Raw genomic sequence first — 24,044 nt, forward strand, 5'->3', positions numbered from 1 at the left:
TAACACGATGAAACCCCGTCTCTACTAAAAATACAAAAAATTAGCCGGGCGTGGTAGCGGGCGCCTGTAGTTCCAGCTACTCGAGAGGCTGAAGCAGTAGAATGGCCTGAACCCGGGAGGTGGAGCTTGCAGTGAACCGAGATAGCGCCACTGCACTCCAGCCCGGGCGACAGAGCGAGACTCCGTCTCAAAAAACAAAACAAAACAAAACCAAAAAATTTTTAAAAGGCAAGAGATAACCTTTCTCTATCATCTGTAAAGTTGAACTCCCCTCTTCCCCCCTTCACTTTGCTCCACCTAACCGACTACTATAAATATTTACTATTTTTTTGAGACAGGGTACCACTCTGTCACCCAGCCTGGAGTGCAGTGGCGCGATCACGACTCACTATAGCCACAACCTCCTGGGTTCAAGCGATCCTCCCATCTCAGTCCCCCGAGTAGCTGGGACCACAGGCGCGCGCTACCACCTCCGGCGAATTCTTTTTTTTTGATACGGAGTCTTGCTCTGTCCCCCAGGTTGGAGTGCAATGGCGCACTCGGCTCACTGCAACCTCCGCCTCCCGGCTTCAAGCCATTCTCCTGCCTCAGCCTCCCGAGTAGCTGGGATTAGAGGCGCCCGCCACCACGCCCAGCTAATTTTTGTATTTTTAGTAGAGACGGGGTTTCACCAGGTTGGCCAGGCGGGTCTCGAACTCCTGATCTCAGGCGATCCGCCCGCCTCGGCCTCCCAAAGTGTTGGGATTACAGGCGTGACCCACCGCGTCGGGCCAACGTCCGGCTAGTTTTAAAATTTTCTGTAGAGACAAGTTTCGCTATGTTGCCCAGGGCTGGTCTCCAACTCCTGGGCTCACGTGATCCTCCCGCCTCAGCCTCCGGAGTACCTGAGATTCCAGGCGCTAGCCACGGCGCCGGCTCCTGTTGGTTTTAATATCTGTCTTGTTTCACTAGAATCTCAACTCCACGAGGGCAAGAATTTTTATCCGTTTTGTTCACTGCTGTTTTTTCAGCATTTATAGCAGCCCCATGGGCTTTGCAGAGAATCATTAGATATTTACAAAAAGATTAAATACGCTCTTCCGGAAGCATCGAGAAACAAGATTAAAAGAGCTTGGGTTGAACCTCGTAGCGACCCGTAGTACTCCCCCTTCCCGCCATCCTATTAGATGAAAGGAAGAAAGGGAAAAGCCCCGCCCCTCGCTCGGCTGCTGGTGGCGAGGGCTTCGGGTCTTCTCGCTAGTCTCGTGGGGTTCCGCGGTGTCGTCGCTGACTGTGCGCGTCATTTCCGGGCGTCACGTAACGGAGTGGCCAACGGCCTGCAGAGCAACATGCCCAAGTGAGTGGGGCCCCGAAATCTGAGGGTGATCGTAGTCACTAGTTGTGGCCCCTATGCAGGAGCAGAGAGCGGGTTCTGGTTTCTGAAACCTCGTGGGATGGCAGAGTATCTGGGACAGGTGGACGGAGATAGGGAGATGGAGAGCGCTAGACACCCCTTCTTAGAGTGGAGATGGATCCCGCTTAAGGCAACAAAAAAAAGCCTGGTTTATATGTCGACGCTTTGACGCTTTTGAGTCGTGAGGAGGTCGGGCTTTTTGTTTGTTTCTTGGTTTTTATCTTCCATGAACACTTCCATGGATGGGCATCTAGCTGGTTGTCATCTCTTTTTTTCTTCCTTTCACCTCTTTTCAGGTTTTATTGTGACTACTGCGATACATACCTCACCCATGACTCTGTAAGTGGCGTATCCATACTTTCAAAAAGCCTTATGTGTAATAATTAAATGAGTTTTGTGTTTTTTTAAAGATGCAAGTTGTGCTTTCCCACCTGCTGAGGTTTAAGGTCTACTGCTTGTAGAAAATAGTTGGAGGTTATTTCCCACCCTAGAGTAACTTTGATTAAAAACCGCTTAACAAGGCAGGCGTGGTGTGCCTGTAGTCCCAGCTACGCAAGAGGATGAGGTGAGAGAATCGCTTGAGGTCCAGGCTGCAGTGAGGCATGATCAGGCACTGCACTCCAGCCTGGACAACAAAACAAAAAAAACTGCTTATCAAATAATACAGCAGTTAAAGTAGAATGTTTTGTTAGTACTTTTTTTTTTTTTTTTTTGAGACGGAGTTTTGCTCTTGTTGCCCAGGCTTGAGTGCAGTGGCGCTGTCTCGGCTCACTGCAACCTACAACTCCCGGGTTTAAGTGATTCTCCTGCCTTAGCCTCCCGAGTAGCTGGAACTACAGGCATGGGCCACCACGCCTGGCTAATTTTGAATATTTAGTAGAGACGGAGTTTCTCCATGTTGGTCAGGCTGGTCTCGAACCCCCGACCTCAGGTGATCTGTCTGCCTTGGCCTCCCAAAGTGCTGGGATTACAGGCATGAGCCACCATGCCCAGCTAACCCCGCCTATTAAAAAAAAATTTAGTGGTCTAAAGAGCACTTGAGTGGATCTTTGCCTTGCATGATTTTGTAATGTGCATTGGTTATTTGGAAAAGTTGATTGACTTGAGTTAGTGCCAGGCTTCAAATGTAGACACGTTTGATTATGTAATGAAAACTCACATTAATTAATGTCACAATCTAATCAGAACCATCTTTAAATATTGGGAAGCTGTCAAGCTTATGGTGGCAGATAAGATTTTCCAAAATTCTGATTTTTGCTTAATAGCTCAAATTCTATCACTGGCAATACTTTCCATTGCTCTGTTTGAAGTGACAGGCTCACTCCATTCATTTTTGAGAAGTCTGAATATACGGTTTGTGTCTGTCACTCTCAAATAAAAATGGTGTTCCATCAAAAAGGCGGCTGGGCTGGATATGGTGGCTCATGCCTGTAATTTCAGCACTTCGGGAGGCCGAGGAAGGAGGATTGCTTGAGCCCAGGACTTCAAGAGAGGCAGCTAGTAGAGCTCATAATTTGAACAATTACATGCCTGCTTTTCCTTGAAAGGCCTCATATTTTGGCATGCAACACAAGTGCTTTGTCTATTTTTCCCATTTTGTCACTCAGAATATTAAAAAGACTTGAACTTAAGGGTTGAGATTTAATAAAAATTAATAATTTTGTTGCTTCATTAATTTCACTCAGTGAAACTAGCTTTTTTTTCCCCTATGAGTACATACATTGAAGAATACAGTGATCACTAATACAGTCGGGTGCCATTGCCTTGATTCGTTCTGAAGTGCCAGGAATTTGGCATCATCAGTGAAAATGTCAATACAGTGAAAAAGGAAAGTAATGGCTTAGTAGTATTATGAAAACACTTTGAACTTGCAGACCTTGTGAAAGAGTCTCAGAGACCCTTAGATGTCTGTGAACCATGCCCTGAACACTGCAGCTCTATGCTTTGCTGCCTCTGTAGAAATCTGATTAAATCATAATTCTTTTTACAGCTGAGGCCTCGCTGTGTTTCCCAGACTGGTCTAAATTATAACTCTTGATTATCTTGAATAGTAGCTGGAAGAAACTGGCCAGTGATTTTTCTATTGTCACTTTATTTGGAATTCTTTCTAACATGTGGTCAGATGTAGGTACAGCATTAATAGAGATGTGGAACATTTAAGTTGGGTGGTTCCTCTTGAAGACGTTGTTATAGTTCTGTATATTATCTTTTTTTTTTTTGAGATGGAGTATTGCTTTATTTCCCGGGCTGGAGTGTAATGGCATGACCTTGTTTCACTGCAGCCTCCACATCCCGGGTAAAAGCAGTTCTCCTGTCTCAGCCTCTCGAGTAGCTGGGATTACAGGCCTGCACCACCACACTCGGCTAGTTTCTGTATTTTTAGTAGAGACAGGGTTTCGCCATGAAGAAACAGTCCCACCTTGGCCTCCCAAAGTGCTGGGAGTGAGTCACTGTGGCTGGCCAAGTTCTGTGTATTTTCATACATTGTCCTGGAGTAGAATGCTCTGATAAATTGATATTTTTAATAGCTAGTCGGTTCTTGCTTATAGATCCCTAGTCCTTTTTTTTACCCCCTCTCTAGGTAAAACCCCCTAGAGATAATTTTCTGAAATTGTTAATGAGGGGGCTGTGCCTTTCTGCCCTTTTTTGGCATTATAGTTTCATATACCTATTATTCACTTTCTTGCTAATGCCAGAATTCAGAGAACTGAAAAGTATTTCTTTATATTAAAAATGTCTTTTCATGAGAAATGTCATGAACGCTTGTTCCTTCTAAAATGATGTCTTGCAAAAATAGAACATTTCTATGGTGATTGATTTTACAGATCACTATAGTGGACTTAGAAATGTGTAAAAACAGCCGGGCATGGTGGCTTACGCCTGTAATCCCAGCACTGGGAGGCCAAGGTGGGCGGATCACGAGATCAGGAGTTCAAGACCAGCCTGGCCAATGTAGTGGCTCCCATCTCCTGCAAAAATACAAAAAAAAATTACCTGGGTGTGGTGGCACACATATATCACATCAGATACTTGGGGCTGAGGCAGGAGAATGGCTTGAACCTGAGGAGAGGCGGAGGGTTGCAATGGCGAGATCGCCACTGCACTCCAGCCTGGGTGACAGAGTAAGACTCCATCTCAAAAAAAAAAACCCCAAATAAAAGAAAGAAATGTGTAAAAACATTCAGTGCTGTAACTTTTGGACTTCGGTTTGATTTTTAGTTACGAGGTTTTTGTTTTGTTTGGTTTTGTTTTGTTTTGTTTTTTTGAGATGGAGTCTTGCTGTGTCTCCCAGGCTGGAGTGCAGTGGCGGGATCTCGGCTCACTGCAAGCTCAGCCCCTGGGTTCACCTGTTCTCGCCTCAGCCTCCCAAGTAGCTGGGACTACAGGCCGCTGCTGCAGCCGGCTAATTTTTGTATTTTTAGCAGTAGAGCCCAGGGGTTTCACCGTGTTAGCCAGGATAGTCTCGATCTCTTGACCTGTGATCCACCGCCTCGGCCTCCCAAAGTGCTGGGATTACAGGCTTGAGCCACCGTGCCCGGCCTGTTTTTTTTTTTGAGATGGAATCTCACTGTGTTGCCCATTCTGGAGTGCAGTAGCATGATCTCAGTTCCCTGCAACCTCCACCTTCAAGATTCAAGTGATTCTCCTGCCTCAGCCTCCCGAGTGGCTGGGATTACAGGCGCGTGCAATCATACCCAGCTAATTTTTGTATTTTCAGTAGAGACAGGGTTTCACCTTGTTGGCCAGGGTGGTCTTGAACTCCTGACATCAGGTGATCCGCCCACTTTGGCCTCCCAAAGTGCTGGGATTATAGGTGTGAGCCACTGCGACTGGCTGCTAGTCATGATTTTGTTATTAGGCTTAAGGCATCATTGTTGTGTTAATGTAAGCAGTGGTTGGGAGGACAAGGAACAATTTTTTTTTTTTTTTTTTATGAGACAGAGTCTCTCTGTGTCTCCCAGGTTGGAGTGCAATGGCACAATCTTGACTCACTACACGCTCTGCCTCCTGGGTTCATGCCATTCTCCTGCCTCAGCCTCCTGAGTAGCTGGGACTACAGGCACCTGCCACCATGCCTGGCTAATTTTTTGTATTTTTAGTAGAAATGGGATTTCACCATGTTAGCCAGGATGGTCTCAATCTTACCTCGTGATCCACCCGCGTCAGCCTCCCAAAGTGCTGGGATTATAGGCTGGAGCCACTGTGCCCAGCCAGGAACAATTTTTTTTTTTTTGAGATAGGATTTTGCTTTGTCACCCAGGCTGGAGTGTAGTGGAGTGATCTTGGCTCACTGTAGCCTTGATCTCCTACGCTCAAACGTCCTTCCCATCTTAGCTTCCCAAGTAGCTGGGACCACCACCTTTGCTGCAGTTACTCAACTTTTCCTTGTAGAGAGAAGGTGTAGCCAATATATAAATAAATGTGCTGGGCTCTGTGGCTCACACCTGTAATATCACAGCACTTTGGAAGGCCAAGGTGAGAGGATCACTTGAGCCTAGGGGTTTGAGACCAGCCTGGGCAACATTGTGAGACGTCATCTCTACAAAAAATTTAAAAGTTGGCTGGTCATAGTGGCTCGTGTCTCTAGTCCCAGCAACTCAGGAGGCTGAGGTGGGATGATTGCTTGAGCCCGGATGGTTGAGGCGGCAGTGAGCTGAGATCGTGCTATTGCATTCCATCCTGGGCAACAGAGCAGGACCCTTTTCAAAAAAAAAAAAAGGTAGATAGAGATAAATGTGGTTGTGTTCCAATACTTTTTTTTTTTTTTTTAAACACAAAAGCCAGTGGCTGGCCAATGGGGCATAGTTTGCTGACCTCTGGTCTAGATAATATAGTAAAAAAATTACCACAGTATGTTGCTGGATAATGTTTTTAAGTAATACTGTAGCAGCCAGCTAATGCTGCTGATACTAGACACGTTACTTATATAAAGGCAAAACTTTATTAAATTTTTAGTGTTGGACATTTGTTTCTGTGTCTGATATGATCTTTTTATTTTACAGCCATCTGTGAGAAAGACACACTGCAGTGGAAGGAAACACAAAGAGAATGTGAAAGACTATTATCAGAAATGGATGGAAGAGCAGGCTCAGAGCCTGATTGACAAAACAAGTATGCTTCAGTCTCTTGTTCTGATGTGGTAAAATGGTCCTATTCTTTCTTGTCCCTGTCTCTGGTGTTTTTCACAGAGGCAACTCATTCTGAATGATAAATAGGAGCATTTGGATATGTTGAATGAAAGAAGTGGAAGGTCATTGGTTTCCCAAGGATATAAGAACACATTAATATTTATTATTGAGGATAGAGCAATCAGAGACAGCAATAAGGTTAGATAGGGAAGTGAGGCAGAGAAGAATGGAGTTGCTTAGTATTTATGTATTAACACCAGATTTTATAGCAAATTTCTATAAAGCCCCTTTGTAGTTAATCCACAGGTTTTAGAAGTGTGTTCCTATTCTAATAGGAGCAGATCAGGAGTGGGTTTGTGGTTTTCCCCAAGTAGTTTGAGACAATATTTAGATGTTTTATTTGTAGTCCTGACAGAGTACTAGTCAAAAAGAAACTACTTGATGTAACAAAATAGTCTGAATATGTTTCGGACCCCTGTTGTACATCCCATGCTCTTATTGTTAGGAACATTTTGTTCTGGCTTATTGGGTCCAGGACACTAACTGAAGGAGATGTTGCATTTTTAGTTTAGATCATCCTGGTGTATTTGAATCACAGCCTTTCTTAATCATTCGTTGTACTCCAAGCTGGCAAGCAAATGTGGGTTTTGTGATGTGACTTTTTAAAAAAGCAGTAGGGCAGGTGCAGTGGCTAATGCCTGTAATCCCAGCATTTTGGGAGGCCGAGGCGGGCAGATCACTTGAGGCCAGGAGTTGGAGACCATCCTGGCCGACATGGTGAAACCCCATCTCTACTAAAAATATAAAAATTAGCCCAGGCGTGGTGGCTCACGCCGGTAATCCCGGCCAAAAAGTTTTTTTTAAAATTAAAAAGTAATAAAAAGGCAAAACTGGCCGGGCACACTGGCTTACGCCTGTAATCCCAGCACTTTGGGAGGAGGAGGTGGTGGATCATCTGAGGTCAGGAGTTTGAGACCAGCCTGGCCAACATGGCGAAACCCCATCTCTACTAAAAATACAAAAAATTCAGATGGGCATGGTGGCGCCTGCTTGTAGCCCCAGCTGCTTGGGAAACTGAGGCAGGAGAATTGCTCAAACCCAGGAAGCGGAGGTTGCAGCAAGCTATGATCGCGCCACTGAACTGCACTCCAGTCTGGGCGACAGAGTGAGACTCTGTCTCAAAAAAATAGTAATAATTAATAAATAATAAAAAGGCAAAACTGTTGTGAAAATTTTCAAATAAAATAGACAAGCTGGTGCTGGGTGTGGTGGCTCACGCGTGTAATCCCAGCACTTTGGGAGGCTGAGGTGGGTGGATCACCTGAGATCAGGAGTTAGAGACCAGCCTGACCAACATGGAGAAACCCTGTCTCTACGAAAAATACAAAATTAACTGGGTGTGGTGGCGCATGCCTGTAATCCCAGCTACTCGGGGAGGTTTAGGCAGATGAATCGCTTGGACCCAGGAGGCGGAGGTTGCAGTGAGCCAAGGTCTCACCACTGCATTCCGGCCTGGGCGATAGAGCGAGACTCTGTCTGAAAAAAAAAAAAAATAGACAAGCTTAATGAACCTCCCATTCTGAATTTCCTCACCCTTCATTTCTCATCACTCAGCTGTAGCACTCTTGCTGCATTTATTCTGGGTTTCTCAACCTTGATGCTGTTGTCATTTAAGGCTGGATAATCTTTTGCTGTGGGGATCTTTCTGTGCGTTGCAGGATTTTTGACAGCATGCCTGGCATCTGCTAACTACATGCCAGTACCAATCTCCAGTTGTGACTACTAAAAATATCTCCAGGCATTGTGCAGTGTCCCTGGAAGGCAAAATCGTTTCTGGCCAAGAGAGCCACTGAATGTTGTCACCTACTCCTTCTCCTTCCTGGATTATTATGGAGCAAACCTCAGACATTGTCCCAGTTTTTAAAATTGATTTTATTTATTTATTTATTTATTTATTTATTTATTTATTTGAGATTGAGTCTTGCTCTGTCGCCCAGGCCAGAACGATCTCAGCTCACTGCAACCTCTGCCTCCTGGGTTCAAGTGAGTCTCCTGCCTCAGCCTCCCGAGTAGCTAGGACTGCAGGCGCACACCACCACACCTGGCTAATTTTTTTTGGTTTTGGTAGAAATGGGGTTTCACCATTTTGGTCAGGCTGGTCTTGAACTCCTGACATCAAGTATTGACCTGCTTTGGCCTCCCAAAGTGGTGGGATTACAGGCGTGAGCCACCATGCCCAGTCCCGATTTTTTTAAAAAAACTGAGTCTCACTCTGTTGCCCAGACTGGAGTGCTGTGGTATAATCAAAGCTCACTGCAGCCTCAAATTTCTGGGCTCAGCTGATCCTCTGGTCTTGGCCTCCTGAGTAGCTAGGACTACAGGTGCACACCACTATGCTAGGTTAATTTTGTAAAATTTTGTATAGAGATGGTGTCTCACTTTGTTGCTCAGGCCGGTCTTGAACTCCTGGCCTCAAGCAATCCTCCTGCCTGGGCCTCCAAAAGTGTTGGGATTACAGGCATGAGTCACCACACCTGCCCCATTGTCCCATTTCATATGAAAAAATAAACCATGATGTAATCTTTTCCCCTTACTTGAAAAGATGTTAGAAATTTCTTAGCATTAAAAGATTTACAGTATATTCTGTAGTTACTTTCCATAGGCAGCAAAATAATTTAGGATGAATAAACATTTTTTTAATTTAAATTTTAACTTTTGTAGAGATAGGGTCTTACTCTGTCACCCAGGCTGGAGTGCAGTCGCCCGATCATAGCTCACTGTAGCCTTGAACTCCTGGGCTCAAGCATTCCTCCTGCCTCAGCCTCCCAGGTAGCTGGGACTACAGGTGCACACCACCATTCCCAGCTAATCTTTAGTTTTTGTAGAGACGGGGTCTCACTATGTTGCTCAAGCTAGTCTTTAACTCTGGAACTCAAGAGATCCTCCTGCCTCAGCCTCCCAAAGTGCTAGGATTATAGGCAGGAGCCACTGCACTCGGCTTGAGTACATGTTTTTGTTTTTGTTTTAAGGCTAGTCAGAATAATAAACATTTTTAGTGGGGGACTTTTTGAGAAGAGTAGGGGAGCACCTCAGGGACACACTCATGAAATCTGTGATTATGTTGACATAGAGCCTGCTACTAAGTCAGTGACTTTGCTTCCCGCACTTCAGGCTTTACAAGCTGTCCTCCTACAAAAGATGTGAGAGAGGCCTTTTTGATTGAAAAAGTCCATATTGGGATATAATCCCTGAGATCGCACAGGCTTTGTTCAGAGGCGTATGGATAATAAGCTATTCATAAATCTCCACTTAGGTCACTTTTTTGATCTGATCCCATGAATTACCAGTAATTGATGAGTAATTTGATTTCCTTTGCATTGGAGTGGAGTGGGATGGGCTATAGCCAGCTTATGTCAGGAATAGACTTTATGAATGTGTATTTTAATATTTATTTGTGATTCTTTGCTAAAACCAAATATAGATGATCTTCAGTTTCTCTTGTTTTCTCTTATGCTTCATCTGAAAAAAAAATTTAAATTGATTGTATTAGATTTTCTTAAAAATCATAACTCTTTTGGGGCAGGCTTATAGTTTGAAATCTTTGTATGTTTTGAAAATCCTAGGTTAGTGCATTGATTTCCAAACTGGTAAACCAACATAGTGTATTATTTTGACCTAGGACAGCATACATAGGAAGGATAGAAATTTTATAAAGCCTAGCTTTTTGGGCATGTATTACACTTTTTCAGACAAAACTATGAATGGCTTGAATTGGTTATAAACTACATCTACAGATTAAAGATGACTCTTCCTCTTTGGTAAAAGACATTGATAGGGCCAGGCATGGTGGCTCATGCCTATAATCCTAGCACTCTGGTAAGCTGAGATGAGTGGATTGCATGAACTCAGGAGTTTGAGACCAGCCTGGGCAATTTGGTGAAACCCAGTCTCTACAAAAAATACAAAAGTTAGCCAGGCATAGTGCCAAGCACCTGTAGCTATTCGGGAGGATGAAGTGAGAGGATCACCTGAGCCCGGGAGGTCGATGCTGCTGTGAGCTGCGATTGTGTCCCTGCACTACAGCATGGGTGACAGTGAGACTCTGTCTCAAAAAGAAAAGACATTGATAGGCAGGAAATTTTTACTCCAGTCTCCCATATTTAATTTAGCCATAGAAATGCTAAGTAGAGGCCGGGCACGGTGGCTCAAGCCTGTAATCCCAGCACTTTGGGAGGCCAAAATGTGCGGATCACGAGGTCAGGAGATCGAGACCATCCTGGCTAACACGGTGAAACCCCGTCTCTACTAAAAAATACAAAAAACGTGGCGGGCGCCTGTGGTCCCAGCTACTCGGGAGGCTGAGGCAGGAGAATGGCATAAGCCCGGGAGGCGGAGCTTGCAGTGAGCTGAGATCCAGCCACTGCACTCCAGCCTGGGCTACAGAGCGAGACTCCGTCTCAAAAAAAAAAAAAAAGAAATGCTAATTAGAAAACATGAATCAATAAACCAATTAATTGCAATTTTAGCCGGTGAATACCTAAAAATGATTTTTAAACTGTAGAACCATGATGTAATAATTTTAGAGGACAGCTAGCAAGAGTAAAGTAATTGGAACCATCAAAGACTTAAAAGAAAGTGGTTATCTTAGTTACTGGGCTGTTGAACTCTTATTCATCTTTTTTCTTTTCTCACCCTCATCTCCGAAGCGGCTGCATTTCAACAAGGAAAGATACCTCCTACTCCATTCTCTGCTCCTCCTCCTGCAGGGGCGATGATACCACCTCCCCCCAGCCTTCGTAAGTTTAAAGTTTTAATCTTAAGGGGTGTGATGGGGCAGGCTGTCCTTTGGTTAGGTTACATTATCTCACCGTTGGCTTTCAAATGCTGTTGCATTTGTATGTAGATAGTAATATAAATGTATAAATACATAAATGTTGAATATAGATGCGTGTAGTAATGGAAAACAACTTTAGTGGTATAATTTCTAAAATAACTTTAGAGTTAACTTTTGATTGCATTGTCACTAAGTACTGTATTTGTGGCATCCCAAGTGTGGATCTAAGAGAGATTTAAATGGAATGCAAGCTCAGAATGAACCTCTGATTAGATGAGCTAATACATGAATAGGAGTTTCTAGGTACATTAAATTATTTACTCTATGAGCACAGCACTAGAGGACTGAAATAGCTGATAAACTCCTTAGTCTTTTGCCCTATTTTCTAACCCACCTAACACCAAAATCTATATCTTAGAAACATAAGAATTAGGCTGGGCGTGGTGGTTCACACCTGTAATCCCAACACTTTGGGAGGCTGAGGCAGGTGGATCACCTGAGGTCAGGAGTTCAAGACCAGCCTGGCCAACATCATGAAACCCCATCCCTACTAAAAATACAAAAATTAGCCAGGCGTGGTGGTGCACGTCTGTAGTCCTAGCTACTCAGAAGGCTGAGGCAGGAGAGTTGCTTGAACCTGGGTGGTGGAGGTTGCATTGAGCTGAGATTACCCCACTGCACTCTAGCCTGGGCAACACAGCAAGATTGTGTCTCAAAGAAAAAAAAAGAAAGGTAAGAATGAGATCATTGAAAGGAGAGTGGATCATGGGCCCAGCTTTCTGGGAAAGTTTGTTGCTTCTGTGTGACAGACAAGAGGAGACTGAGTGCTGCACTGGATCATACTGTACTGTGGCTCTCCTGGGAGCAGTCAGACTGAAATCACATACAGGACCTAGACTCAATCTTGCACACAATCACAAGTATAGACTCAGGGAAGTAGGCTGTCTGTAATAGTTGCACACTAATGTAGGTGGACCACTAATGTCCTGCCAAACCTTTTCTGGGCACCTGCCATCCTAGGACCTGGTCAGGCCTCAGCCCATAGCAACTCCAGGGTTACTTCTCTCTCCTTTTCTACCTTGACTGGCTGGCACTCAACTCCATTATTTTTGATAGCAGAATAGTCTATGGTATGAATTTACCATAATTTACCTCACTATTTTCTTTCTTTCTTTCTTTCTTTTTTTTTGAGATAGAGTCTTGCTGTGTCGCCCAGGCTAGAGTGCAGTGGCGTGATCTCAGCTCACTGCAACCTCCGCCTCCTGGGTTCCCTGTATTCAAGTGATTCTCCTGCCTTAGCCTCCCAAGTAACTGGGATTGCAGGTGCATGCCACCATGCCCAGCTAATTTTGTATTTTTAGTAGAGATGGGGTTTTGCCATGTTGGCCAGGCTGGTCCTGAACTCCTGACCTCCTGACCTCCTGTGATCTGCCCGCCTCGGCCTCCCAAAGTGCTGGGATTACAGGCTTAAGCCACCATCCCCAGCCTGCCTCACTATTTTCTTATTGGATATTTAAGTTGTTCCAAATTTTAGGTATTGTAAATGATACTGTCAGGAATATCCCTGCATATAAGTCTTTGTATTTCCAAAGAATCTTTTAAAACCATGTTTTCATTTTTTACAAAGGGATCTGAAATTAAATGCTTGTGGCTTAAGTCCATCAGCTTTTTGTCACGAGCCCTATAGAAGGTACAACTTCTCCATCCCCTTGTTTTGTTTTTTTAAATTAAAATCTCAATTTTTCTTAACCTAGGGAATCTGACTTTATTTTATTCTTCTGTCTAGGCAGACTTGTTCTTGCTTTTTATTAATGTTTTATGGCATGTGATTTTTGTGGATCTGCTATTATAAAAAGAAACCATAAGAGGGATATTGTTTCAATTCGAAGGAGTTCATGAGATCCTTTTAGTTTGATTAAGAAGAGAAAATGTTGCCGGGGGCAGTGGCTAATGCCTATAATCCTAGCATTTTGGGAGGTTGAGGTGGGCAGATCACCTGAGGTTGGGAGTTCGGGACCATCCTGACCAACACGGAGAAACTCTGTCTCTACTAAAAATACAAAGTTAGCTGGGCACGGTGGCACATGCCTGTAATCTCGACTACTCGGGAGGCCGAGGCAGGAGAATCGCTTGAACCTGGGAGGTGGAGGTTGCGGTGAGCCGAGATCGTGTCATCGCACTCTGGCCTGGGCAACAAGAATGAAACTCCCGTCTCAAAAAAAAAAAAAAAAATAGAGAAGAGAAAATGTTAATATGTGAGCACACCTTAACCACAGACTCCATTCTTTATTTCAGCGGGTCCTCCTCGCCCTGGTATGATGCCAGCACCCCATATGGGGGGCCCTCCCATGATGCCAATGATGGGCCCTCCTCCTCCTGGGATGATGCCAGTGGGACCTGGTAAGTTTGAATGTCTTGTCTTTCTAGTTTGCTCCCTTGTGTTTCTAGTGTGCTCCATTTAGTTTAGTCACTATGCATAACTGACACTTAATGGCAGGAAGTTAGTATGTATAGCCAAAGCTTGAAAATGGGGAGTTGTGCTCCACTTCTGAGGGTGGAATACTTACATAAATTGTCTCATTAGCTGTTTAAATGTACTATTGTAACAAATTAAATTTGGTCAATTATTAATGGTAAAGAAAAAGAAATACTTGGTTTATCATTATAATTGGATGGTATCCAGTGACCTTGTGCTACTAAAAGCAGGATAGGTTGCGTCTGTTTTTATTTTCCTCTCTTCTGTTTCCTTGCCTCACCCTGGCTTTTGGCCATTTATACTGAAGAGAAGGGTTGATGAACTTGTTCCATTTTGTGGGGAGGGGGAAGGTTATAGATACATTTTCTCAGTTTTGATTTGGAGCAGAGCCACCTCTTGCTGCTTGTTGAATCTTGCAGTTTAACTTGGCCACATCATTATATTAAAAAGCTTTCAGCCTGGTAGTTGGTTTTTTATTTGGGGAGGGGTAAAAAAACTTACACTTCAAACATTTTATTTTAATGTCAATTTAAACATACGTTAATTTGCAAATCTTTCTGATACATGAGCAGGACCTTTGCTTTAAGAGTGTGTCTAATGATTGGAACACTGTATTTATTGCATTAACCAGTAAGCCATAACTATAACACATCCTCTACCAACTTTAGTTTCATTTCTTTGAAGTGGTCTGAAACCTTGTGATATAATCTAGTTCCAATCTTTTATGATTATTTTGCCTACCAAATTGTTGAGCATTTTTTGGTGATAGTTTATCTGAGTCTTCCTAAGTATTAAGTTAGTTTTCATAGAAGCTGTTCTCTTTTCACACTCATTTAATTGGTTTGCAGAAAATTATATATATATAATTAGAGTAATAACTACAACTGACATAATCAGGTTTGGGAACAGATGTGACCGACACCTCCAACTCCTCTGGAAAAACAAGCTGCAAAGTTACTAAGGTAGCTTCCTAGGCAGAAGTATCAGTATGTCTGCTGTGGGTATCACTTAGAGGAGGGGGAGAGTATAGATAAAGAGAATTCCTGCCTTACTGACTTGTGAGCCCAAAACACAATCAAAATGACTTCAATGACTTTAGCATCCTTAACCCAGGCTCACAAATTCAAATTCTTAGAGGTTTTAGGGATGTGGTGAACTGGGGAATGCATGATTCGTCTAAAGAAGGCTTCTAGAACTCAGCTTCAGCCTGTGGTTGACATTCGAGAATACAGGCTTGGTGTTGCCTTTTCTCCTGAGTTTGCTTTTTGTTTTCTGTTTTTTCAAGCCAGGATAAAATGATAAGATTGTGGGATTTGTGTTAAAATAATTGAGTAGTTAGAGGGTGGACAGGGATAGGAATGGGTGGGGAGTAGAGATAAAGTTGTCCATGAGTGGGTAATTGTTGAAGCTGGATGATGGATACATGGATGTTCATTATACTCCTCTTTACTATTCTTGTGTATGTTTGAACATTTCCATAATAAGAAGTTTAAAAGAAAAAAGGAATCTACTCTTTCGTATGAAATCCCAATGTTGTCAACTGATTCAAAGTAAATCCACTATGGAGACCAAAGAAAACAAGTTGCCAGTTTTTAATCTTTGGTCTATGTCCATCCATTTCCTCTAAGAAATTCTTAAATATAGGTTAAGCATGGGCTTTTATGTGGTATTTAGAAGTTAGTAGTATTCTCTGTTCCTGTTTAAATTGGTCTTAAATTCTGTACCTGTTGGATTTTGTGTCTTTGCATATTCTTGTGTTTCACTATTTGTGATAAGGCTATATTCAAGTTTGAATATACTTTTCTCTTGAACCCTTTGCTGCAAACCTTTAATCCAAATTATTTAGTTAAAAATAAATTGGTAAAATTTGATGTTTAAAAAGAATATAGATAACATGAAATTATGGGGCATAATAGTAAAATTAATATCCATGAACCCACCACCCAGCTGGGAAGTAGAACATTATTGATTCCATTGAAACCACCTGTGTTCCTCCCCTACCCCTCTGCCTGCCTTCCCCTCCCTGGCTCATTTATTTGGCTGGTTTATTGATGGGACACTTAAAAAAATTCATTAATAGTTTCTGAAATGCATTAGAAAAATCAGATTTTTGTGTGCACTAATTGTTATAAATCACGTTATTGCCTATTATTTTTCTTGACTTGAGCTAAGTATGGTTACTAACAGGTTCCCAGCATGGGCCTCCTGCTCACCTTTCCTACAACTCCGAACAAACGCTTAGTGGTAAGATTGTCCTCTGTGCCTGTGTACATTCATGAAGTAGCTCCTGGTTATATGGTGGATATCACTGATTAAAAGAGCTGACTGAAAAACATGTGACTTAGTTGTGAATTTCCCTGAGTGAGAAAAAAAGGTCAGTTTAGGGAACTAGTGTCCCTGGTGATTTCTGGAAAGCAATATATTAATAGTTTCCCCCTTACTATCATTAGATCATGATTCCCATATGGTTCTTGTGTTGACCTTTTTGTTTTTTTGTCTGAGAATGTCTAAGTAATTTACAGATGTGATAAATTTGTTGCATTTCTTCTGTCACGTATGTCTTTTTTCCAGCATTTTGCAAGGGGGGCTACGTTTTTTGTTTTTAATTGAAGTCCCATCAAACTCTCCCTAAATAATATTTTCTGACTCCCTTTTTTTCCCTCTTCTTTGTTTTGTCCTGCAGCTCCTGGAATGAGGCCGCCCATGGGAGGCCACATGCCAATGATGCCTGGGCCCCCAATGATGAGACCTCCTGCCCGTCCCATGATGGTGCCCACTCGGCCCGGAATGACTCGACCAGACAGATAAGGATAGAGGGGAGGCTTCATTGTATCAGTTTTATATTACCTGTTCTGCTTCACCAGGAGATCATGCTGCTGTGATACTGAGTTTTCTAAACAGCATAGGGAAGACTTGCTCCCCTGTCCTATCAAAGAGAGAATAGTTTTGGAGGGGAGAAGTGGGACAAAAAAGATGCAGTTTTCATTTATATTGGGAAATGTGAAAATAAAATTGTCAACTCTTTCAATTAAAAGTGTGTTCCCTTTTTCCTCCTCTCCGTGTTCTCTGTGTATCATAAAGGAAATGAAACATTCCAGTTCTGTTTCTCTAGCTCATTACCTCTTCAGCATATCCTCTGCGTGAGATTATTTTTCCTTAGCTATATAGTAAATCTCTTCGGGCATCCTCCCTTTATTAGTAAAGTCATCTTGTACAGCACTAAATCTAGCACTTGCAGAGCTTTTGTTGGTTAAAACAATCAACAGCTCAGTTAATTTTTCACATGAATAACACTTTGTATAGTAAGTGGAAAATTTTAAGTCTTTTATGCTGAAGTAAGGGAAAATAGTTCCTGTTGTGTGCATGTCAGCTAAGAATGGCAAGAATTGCCCTAAACTCTGCTTCTCCTTTCTCTCAGCTCCCCTCTTCCTTGGGCTCAAATAATGTGAAAAGTTTCTCCTTTTTAAAAAACTTATTTAAAGTTATTTTAAAAAATAACTTTAAGGCCGGGCGTGGTGGCTCACGCCTGTAATCCAAGCAGTTTGAGGACTGAGGCAGGCAGATCACCTGAGGTCGGGAGTTCCAGACCAGCCTGAACAATGTGGTGAAACCCCATCTCTACTAAAAATACAAAAATTAGCCAGGCATGGTGGTACGTGCCTGTAATCCTAGCTACTCAAGAGGCTGCGGTGGGAGAATCACTTGAACCTGGGAGGCAGAGGTTGCAGTGAGCCAAGATTGTGCCACTGTACTCCAGCCTGGGCAACAGAGTCTCAAAAAAAAAATAATAATAATAATAACAATAATCAAAAATAATAATAATAAAAATAACTAAAGGGCCAAGTGTAATAGCTGACGCCTCTAATCCTGGCATTTTGGGAGACTGAGACGGGTGGATTGCTTGAGCCCCATGAGTTTGAGACCAACCTGGGCAACATGGGGAAACCCCGTCTTTACAAAAAAATACAAAGATGAGCTGGGTGTGGTGGCACACGCCTATAGTCCCAGCTACTCTAGAAGCTGAGGTAGGAGGATTCCGCTTGAGCCTGGGAGGCGGAGGTTGCAGTGAGCTGAAATTGCACTGTTACAGCCTGGGTGACAGAGCAAGACCCCATCTCAAAAAAAACCAAAAAGCAACTCAAACAACTTTAAATTAGAGATAGTGTCTCACACTATTGGCCAGGCTAGTCTGGAACTCCTGGTTTCAAGCATTCCTCTTGCCTCAGCCTCTTGAAGTGTTGGGATAACAGGCGTGAGCCACTACACCTGGCCTGAAAACTTTCTGTAGCATTGGTAAAATTACACAGATTTCTATATCACAGAAGGTGGTTTTATTTGTTTATTTTTTGAGATAGGGTCTCACTCTATTGCCCAGGCTGGGGTGCAGTGGCTCAGTCATAGCTTACTACAGCTTTGACCTCCTGGGCTCAAGTGATCCTCCTGCCTTGGCCTCCCAAAGTGCTGGGATTACAGGGGTGAGTCACTGTGCCTGGCCAGAATGTGTTTTTAGAATTCTGTTTGTTACATAAGTAGGCTGTAAAAGTAGCATATTTTCAGGGAAGCATCTAGAAAGGAAGCCATTGGCACTGTTCATATTCAGTGAAGTGTAAAACTTAAATTCTCGGCTGGGCGTGGTGGCTCATGCCTGTAATCCCAGCACTTTGGGAGACCGAGGTGGGCAGATCACAAGGTCAGGAGTTTGAGACCAGTCTGGCCTACATGGTGAAACCCCGTCTCTACTAAAAAATACAAAACATTAGCTGGGTGTGGTGGTGTGCGCCTGTAATCCTAGCTACTCGGGAGGCTGAGGCAGGATAATTGCTTGAACCCAGGAGGCGGAGGTTGTAGTGAGCCAAGATCGCACCATTGCACTCTAGCCTGGGTGACAGAGCAAGACTCCCGTCTTGAGAAAAAAACAAAAAAACTTAAAACTCATATTGCAAGTGGGAATGAAAACTATTGAATACCCTCTGGGAAGGCAATTTGGCAGTATCTATCAGAATTATAATAACTGTATCTATGACCTAGTATTTCCATGTCTAGAAATTAATCCTGCAGGTAGACTTGCATATGTATGAAATGACTGACGTGTATTATGTATTGCAGCAAAAGATTGGAAATAATATAGATGTCCAATGATAGGGGGCTGATTTAAGTATAATACAGTTGCATATACCATGTTGCATATACATGCATCAATACACAGTTCCATATACTAAACATGTTAAAACAGTATAAGGAAGTTCTGTGTACCAATAGGAAAAGATCTCCATTGTTCTACACATTGGTTCACCTAACAATGTATTGTTTGCGGCTATCTTTTTTTTTTTTTCCTGAGACGGAGTCTCACTCTGTTGCCCAGGCTGGAGTGCAGTGGCACGATCTTGACTCACTGCAAGCTGCACTTCCTGGGTTCACGCCATTCTCCTGCCTCAGCCTCCTCAGCAGTTGGGACCACAGGCGCCCGCCACCACGCCCAGCTAATTTTTTTTTTTTCTATTTTTAGTAGAGGCGGGGTTTCACTGTGTTAGCCAGGATGGTCTCGATCTCCTGACCTCGTGATCTGCCCGCCTCGGCCTCCCAAAGTGCTGGGATTACAGGTATGAACCATGCGCCCAGCCGATAGATTCTTTATTTTAAAACTTACTACAAAACTACATTAATCAAGACACTGTGGTACTTGCATAAGAATAGACATATAGATAAATAAAATAGAATTAAGAGTCCAGAAATAAACCCTTACATCTGTCATCAGTTGATTTTCACCAAGACAATTCAATGGGGAAAATGATGTTTTCAACAAATGTTGCTAGGACAACTGGATATCCACATGTAAAATTATGAAGTCAATTCCCTGCATCATACTATATATAAAAATTATGGGTCATGTTAAAATGGATCATATTCCTAAATGTAAGAGCTAAAACTATACAATCTTAGAAGAGAATATAGATGTAAATCTTCATGTCTTCAGATTAGGCAATGATTTCCCAGATATGACACCAAAAGCACAGCAACACAAGTGGGGGGAAGATAAACTGGATATCATCTACTTTTTTTGCACTTCATTTTTCTTTGTCTTTTTTTTGTTTGTTTTTGAGATGGAGTCTCGCTCTGTTGCCTAGGCTGGAGTACAGTGGCACAATCCCAGCTTACTGCAACCTCTACCTCTCAGGTTTAAGCGATTCGCCTGCCTCAGCCACCTGAGTAGCTGGGACTACACACGTACGCCACCATGCCTGGCTAACTTTTTTGTATTTTTAGTAGAGACGGGGTTTCACCATGTTGGCCAGGCTGGTCCTGAACTCCTGACCTCAGGTGATCTGCCCGCCTCGGCCTCCTGAAGTGCTGGGATTACAGGCATGAGCCACCGCGCCCAGCCTGCACTTCATTTTTCTATCAGGAAAGTTAAGACAGCTCATAGAATGGGAGAAAGTTTTTGCAAATAATATATCGTGTAACGGACTTGTATCTACAATGTATAAAGAAATATAACTCAACAAAAAGACAATTAAATAATCAACAAGAGATCTGTACAGACGTTGTTTCCAAAGAAGATTTACAAATGGCCAAAAACCTATGAAAAGGTGTTCAACATCAGCCATCTAGGAAATGCACACAAATCCTTAACCAAATATTGGCAATCAGAATTCAGCAATATATGAACATTATATACCATGAGCAAAAGAGATCTGTTTCAGGGATGCAGGCTGATTCAGTATTTGAGAATCATTAGGCCAGGCATGGTGGCTCACGCTTGTAATCCCAACACTTTGGGAGGCTGAGGCGGGCAGATCACCAGAGGTCGGGAGTTTGAGACCAGCCTGATCAACATGGAGAAACCATGTGTCTACTAAAAATACAAAATTAGCTGGGCGTGGTGGCACATGCCTACAATCCCAGCTACTAGGGAGGCTGAGGCAGGAGAATCACCTGAACCCAGGAGGTGGAGGTTGCAGTGAGTGGAGATCATGCCATTGTACTCCAGCCTGGGCAACAAGAGCAAACCTCTGTCTCAAAAAAAAAATAATAATAATAATTATTGCTGGATGCAGTGGCTAGCGCCTGTAATCCCAGCACTTTGGGAGGCTGAGGCAGGTGGATCACCTGAGGTCAGGAGTTCAAGACCAGCCTGACCAACATGGAGAAACCATGTCTCTACTAAAAATACAAAATTAGCAGAGCACAGCGGCCTTGCCTGTAATCCCAGCTACTTGGGAGGCTGAGGCAAGAGAATCGCTTTAACCTGGGAGGCGGAGGTTGCAGTGAGTGGAGATCGTGCCATTGCACTCCAGCCTGGGCAACAAGAGCGAAACTCTGCCTCAAAAAAAAAAAAAAAGTTAAATTTAATCCACTATGTTAACAGGCTAAATAAGAAAAATTCTTGATCATAGCATTTCATGCAGACAAAGCATTTGACAAAATTCAACATGATAAAAATAGAGAAAAATAGACAACTTCCTCAATTTGTTAAAGAGCATCCACAAAAATCTACAGCTGATCTATGTGTTGGTGAAAACTGAATGGTTTGCCCCTAAGTTTGGGAATAAGACAAAAAAGTCCACTCTTAGCACTCTTTTTAACAATGTACCTGAAGTTTTAGCTACCAGAAAAAATTAAAAGGCATGCAGATCAGAAAGGAAGAAAAAAAATTGTCCCAATTGCATATGACATCATTGTGTACATAAAAAATTCCAAGAAGGTAACTCACACCTGTAATCCCAGCACTTTGGGAGGCCAAGGTGGGAGGATCACTTGAGTCCCGGATGTCGAAGTCACAGTGAGTCTTGAAAGCACCACTACACTCCAGTCTGGGTGGTGACAGAGCAAGACTCTATCTCATTAAAAAAAGAAAAAATCAAAGAATCTACAAAACGACCTCATACTACAAAATACTGCTTCAACCTATAAAAAGAGCTAATGAGTGAGTTCAGCAAAGTTTCAAGGTGCAAGATAAACATACAAAAATAATGGTTTTTCTGTATACTAGCAATGAACACATGGACACATACATTAAAAATAACTGCTCAAAAGAAAAAAATAGATGTAAATCTAATAAAACTAGTATAGGCTGGGTATGTTAAAAAGTACATAGTGCTGATGAAATAAATCACAGAAGATCAAAATAAATAAATTGGAAGACTCAACATAATAAATATATTTATTCACCCTAATTAAATATATACTTTTAACCCCATTCCTATCAAAATTCCAGCAAGATGTTTGTAGATATAGACAGGATTATTCTGCAAGTTAAATGGTTGGGCCAGGTGTAGTGGCTCACGCCTGTAATCTCAGCACTTTGGGAGGCTGAGGCAGGCAGATCGCTTGAGGCCAGCCTGGCCAACTTGTCTCTACTGAAAATGCAAAAATACGAAAATACTGAAAACACAAAAATTAGCCAGGCATGGTGGCAGACACCTGTAATCCTGGTTACTCAGGAGGTCGAGGCATAAGAATCACTTGAACTCAGGAGGCAGAGGTTGCAGTGAGCTGAAATCGTGCCACTGCACTCCAGCCTGGGTGACTCTGTCTCAAAAAAATAAATAAATAAATAAAAATAAAAAATTTAAGTGGGAAGATAAAGAAACTAGAATAGCAAAAACAATTTTGAGAGAGAATAGGCCAGGTGTGGTGGCTTATGCCTGTAATTCCAACACTTTGGAACACCTGGAGATGGCACTGCACTCCAGCCTGGGCAACATACTGAGGCCCCATCTCTACAAAAATAAAAATTAGCCGGGTATGGTGGCACGCACTTGTGGTCCCAGTTACTGCAGAGGCTGAGGCAGGAGGATCGTTTGAGCCCAGGAGGTTGAGGCTGTAGCTATGATCACACCACTGTACTCGGTACAGGGCAAGACGCTGTCTCTTAAAAACAAAAAAGTAATAAAGTGGGAGGATTCTACCTGATTTCAAGACTTACTACATTGATACACTTATCAGGACTCCGTGGTGTTGGGAGAAGGACATAGATCGATGAAACTAAATAGAGATCCTAGAAATAGATCCACATAAATATGCCCAACTGGGCCAGGGGCAGTGGCTCACACCTGTAATCCCAGCACTTGGGAGGCCAAGGTGGGTAGATCACTTGAGTCCAGGATTTCAAGACCAGCCTGGGCAAAATGGCAAAACCCCATCTCTGCTAAAAATATGAAAGTTAGCTGGGTGTGGTGGTGGGCGCCTGTAATCTGAGCTGCTCAGGAGGCTGAGCCAGGAGAATTGCTTGAACCTGGGAGGCAGAGGTTGCCATGAGCCGCGATTGCACTACTGCACTTCAGTCTGGGTGACAGAGCGAGACCGTCTCAAAAAAAAAAAAAAAAAAAAACCAAAAAAAAACCATATATATATATATACACACACACACACACATATATATATAATAGCTGGGTGGAGTGGCATGGGCCTGTAGTCCCAGCTACCAGGGAGGCTAAGGTAGGAAGACTGCTTGAGCCCAAGATCATGCCATTGCCACCACACCTGGCCACAAAACACCTATTAAGAGGAAAAAAGACAAAGGCCGGTGTGGTGGCTCATGCCATTGCACTCCAGCTGGGGTGACAGAGCGAGACTCCATCTCATGCCTCCCAAAGCCACTGGGTATAGTGGCGCATGCCTGTAATCCCAGCTACTCAGGAGGCTGAGGAAGGAGAATCACTTGAACCCAGGAGGCAGAGGTTGCAGTGAGTAGAGATTGTGCCATTGCACTCCAGCCTGGGCAACAAGAATGAAACTCCATCTCAAAAATAAAAAAATAAAAACAAAAAAAGAGGAAAAAAGACAACCTACAGCCCATGAGAAAATATTTGCAAGGCCCAGCGTGGTGACTCACCCCCGTAATCCCGTTACTTTGGGAGGCCAGGGCGGGTGGATCATTTGAGCCCAGGAATTTGAGACCAGCCTGGGCAACATGGTGAAACCTTATCTTTACAAAAAATACAAAAATTAACTGGGTGTGATGGCACATGCCTTTAGTACCAGCTATTCGGTGGGGTGGGAGGGGGTTGAGGTGGGAGGGTTGCTTGAACCTTGGAGGTGGAGGCTGCAGTGAATGTGATTGCACCACTGCACTCCAACCTGGATGACAGAGTGAGACCCTGTCTCAGAAAAAAAAAAAAAAAAAAAAGAAAGAAAGATTTGCAAATGACACATCTAACAAGATACTAATATTTCAAATATATAAAGAACTCTCAAAACTCAAGGGTAAAA

The 24,044-nt window shown here is 43.0% G+C and overlaps 1 protein-coding gene across 2 annotated transcripts; it reads left to right on the forward strand.

Annotated features, from left to right (window-relative positions):
- Positions 1–892: 892 nt before the first annotated feature.
- On the forward strand, positions 893–16,880 carry SNRPC (small nuclear ribonucleoprotein polypeptide C). Of its 2 annotated transcripts, XM_021937152.1 has the most exons (7): positions 893–1,336; positions 1,690–1,732; positions 6,397–6,505; positions 11,229–11,318; positions 13,652–13,756; positions 16,020–16,076; positions 16,516–16,880. In XM_021937152.1, the coding sequence occupies exons 1-7, from the start codon at positions 1,167–1,169 to the stop codon at positions 16,638–16,640; spliced, it is 699 nt and encodes a 232-aa protein (XP_021792844.1). In that variant the 5' UTR covers positions 893–1,166; the 3' UTR covers positions 16,641–16,880. The 2 variants fall into 2 exon arrangements, with proteins under 2 accessions (XP_021792844.1, XP_003897532.3); XM_003897483.5 differs by lacking the exon at positions 16,020–16,076.
- Positions 16,881–24,044: the final 7,164 nt, after the last annotated feature.

This window comes from Papio anubis, chromosome 6 (assembly GCF_008728515.1).
Source record: "Papio anubis isolate 15944 chromosome 6, Panubis1.0, whole genome shotgun sequence".
Taxonomy (NCBI): domain Eukaryota; kingdom Metazoa; phylum Chordata; class Mammalia; order Primates; family Cercopithecidae; genus Papio; species Papio anubis.

Excerpts from the sequence above, each read along its gene's own strand:
- SNRPC (XM_021937152.1), top strand. The coding sequence starts at position 1,167 with ATGAAAGGAAGAAAGGGAAAAGCCCCGCCCCTCGCTCGGCTGCTGGTG. Across the intron at positions 13,757-16,019 it reads GATGATGCCAGTGGGACCTG|GTTCCCAGCATGGGCCTCCT; the intron begins GTAAGTTTGAAT and ends GGTTACTAACAG. Across the intron at positions 16,077-16,515 it reads CTCCGAACAAACGCTTAGTG|CTCCTGGAATGAGGCCGCCC; the intron begins GTAAGATTGTCC and ends TTTGTCCTGCAG.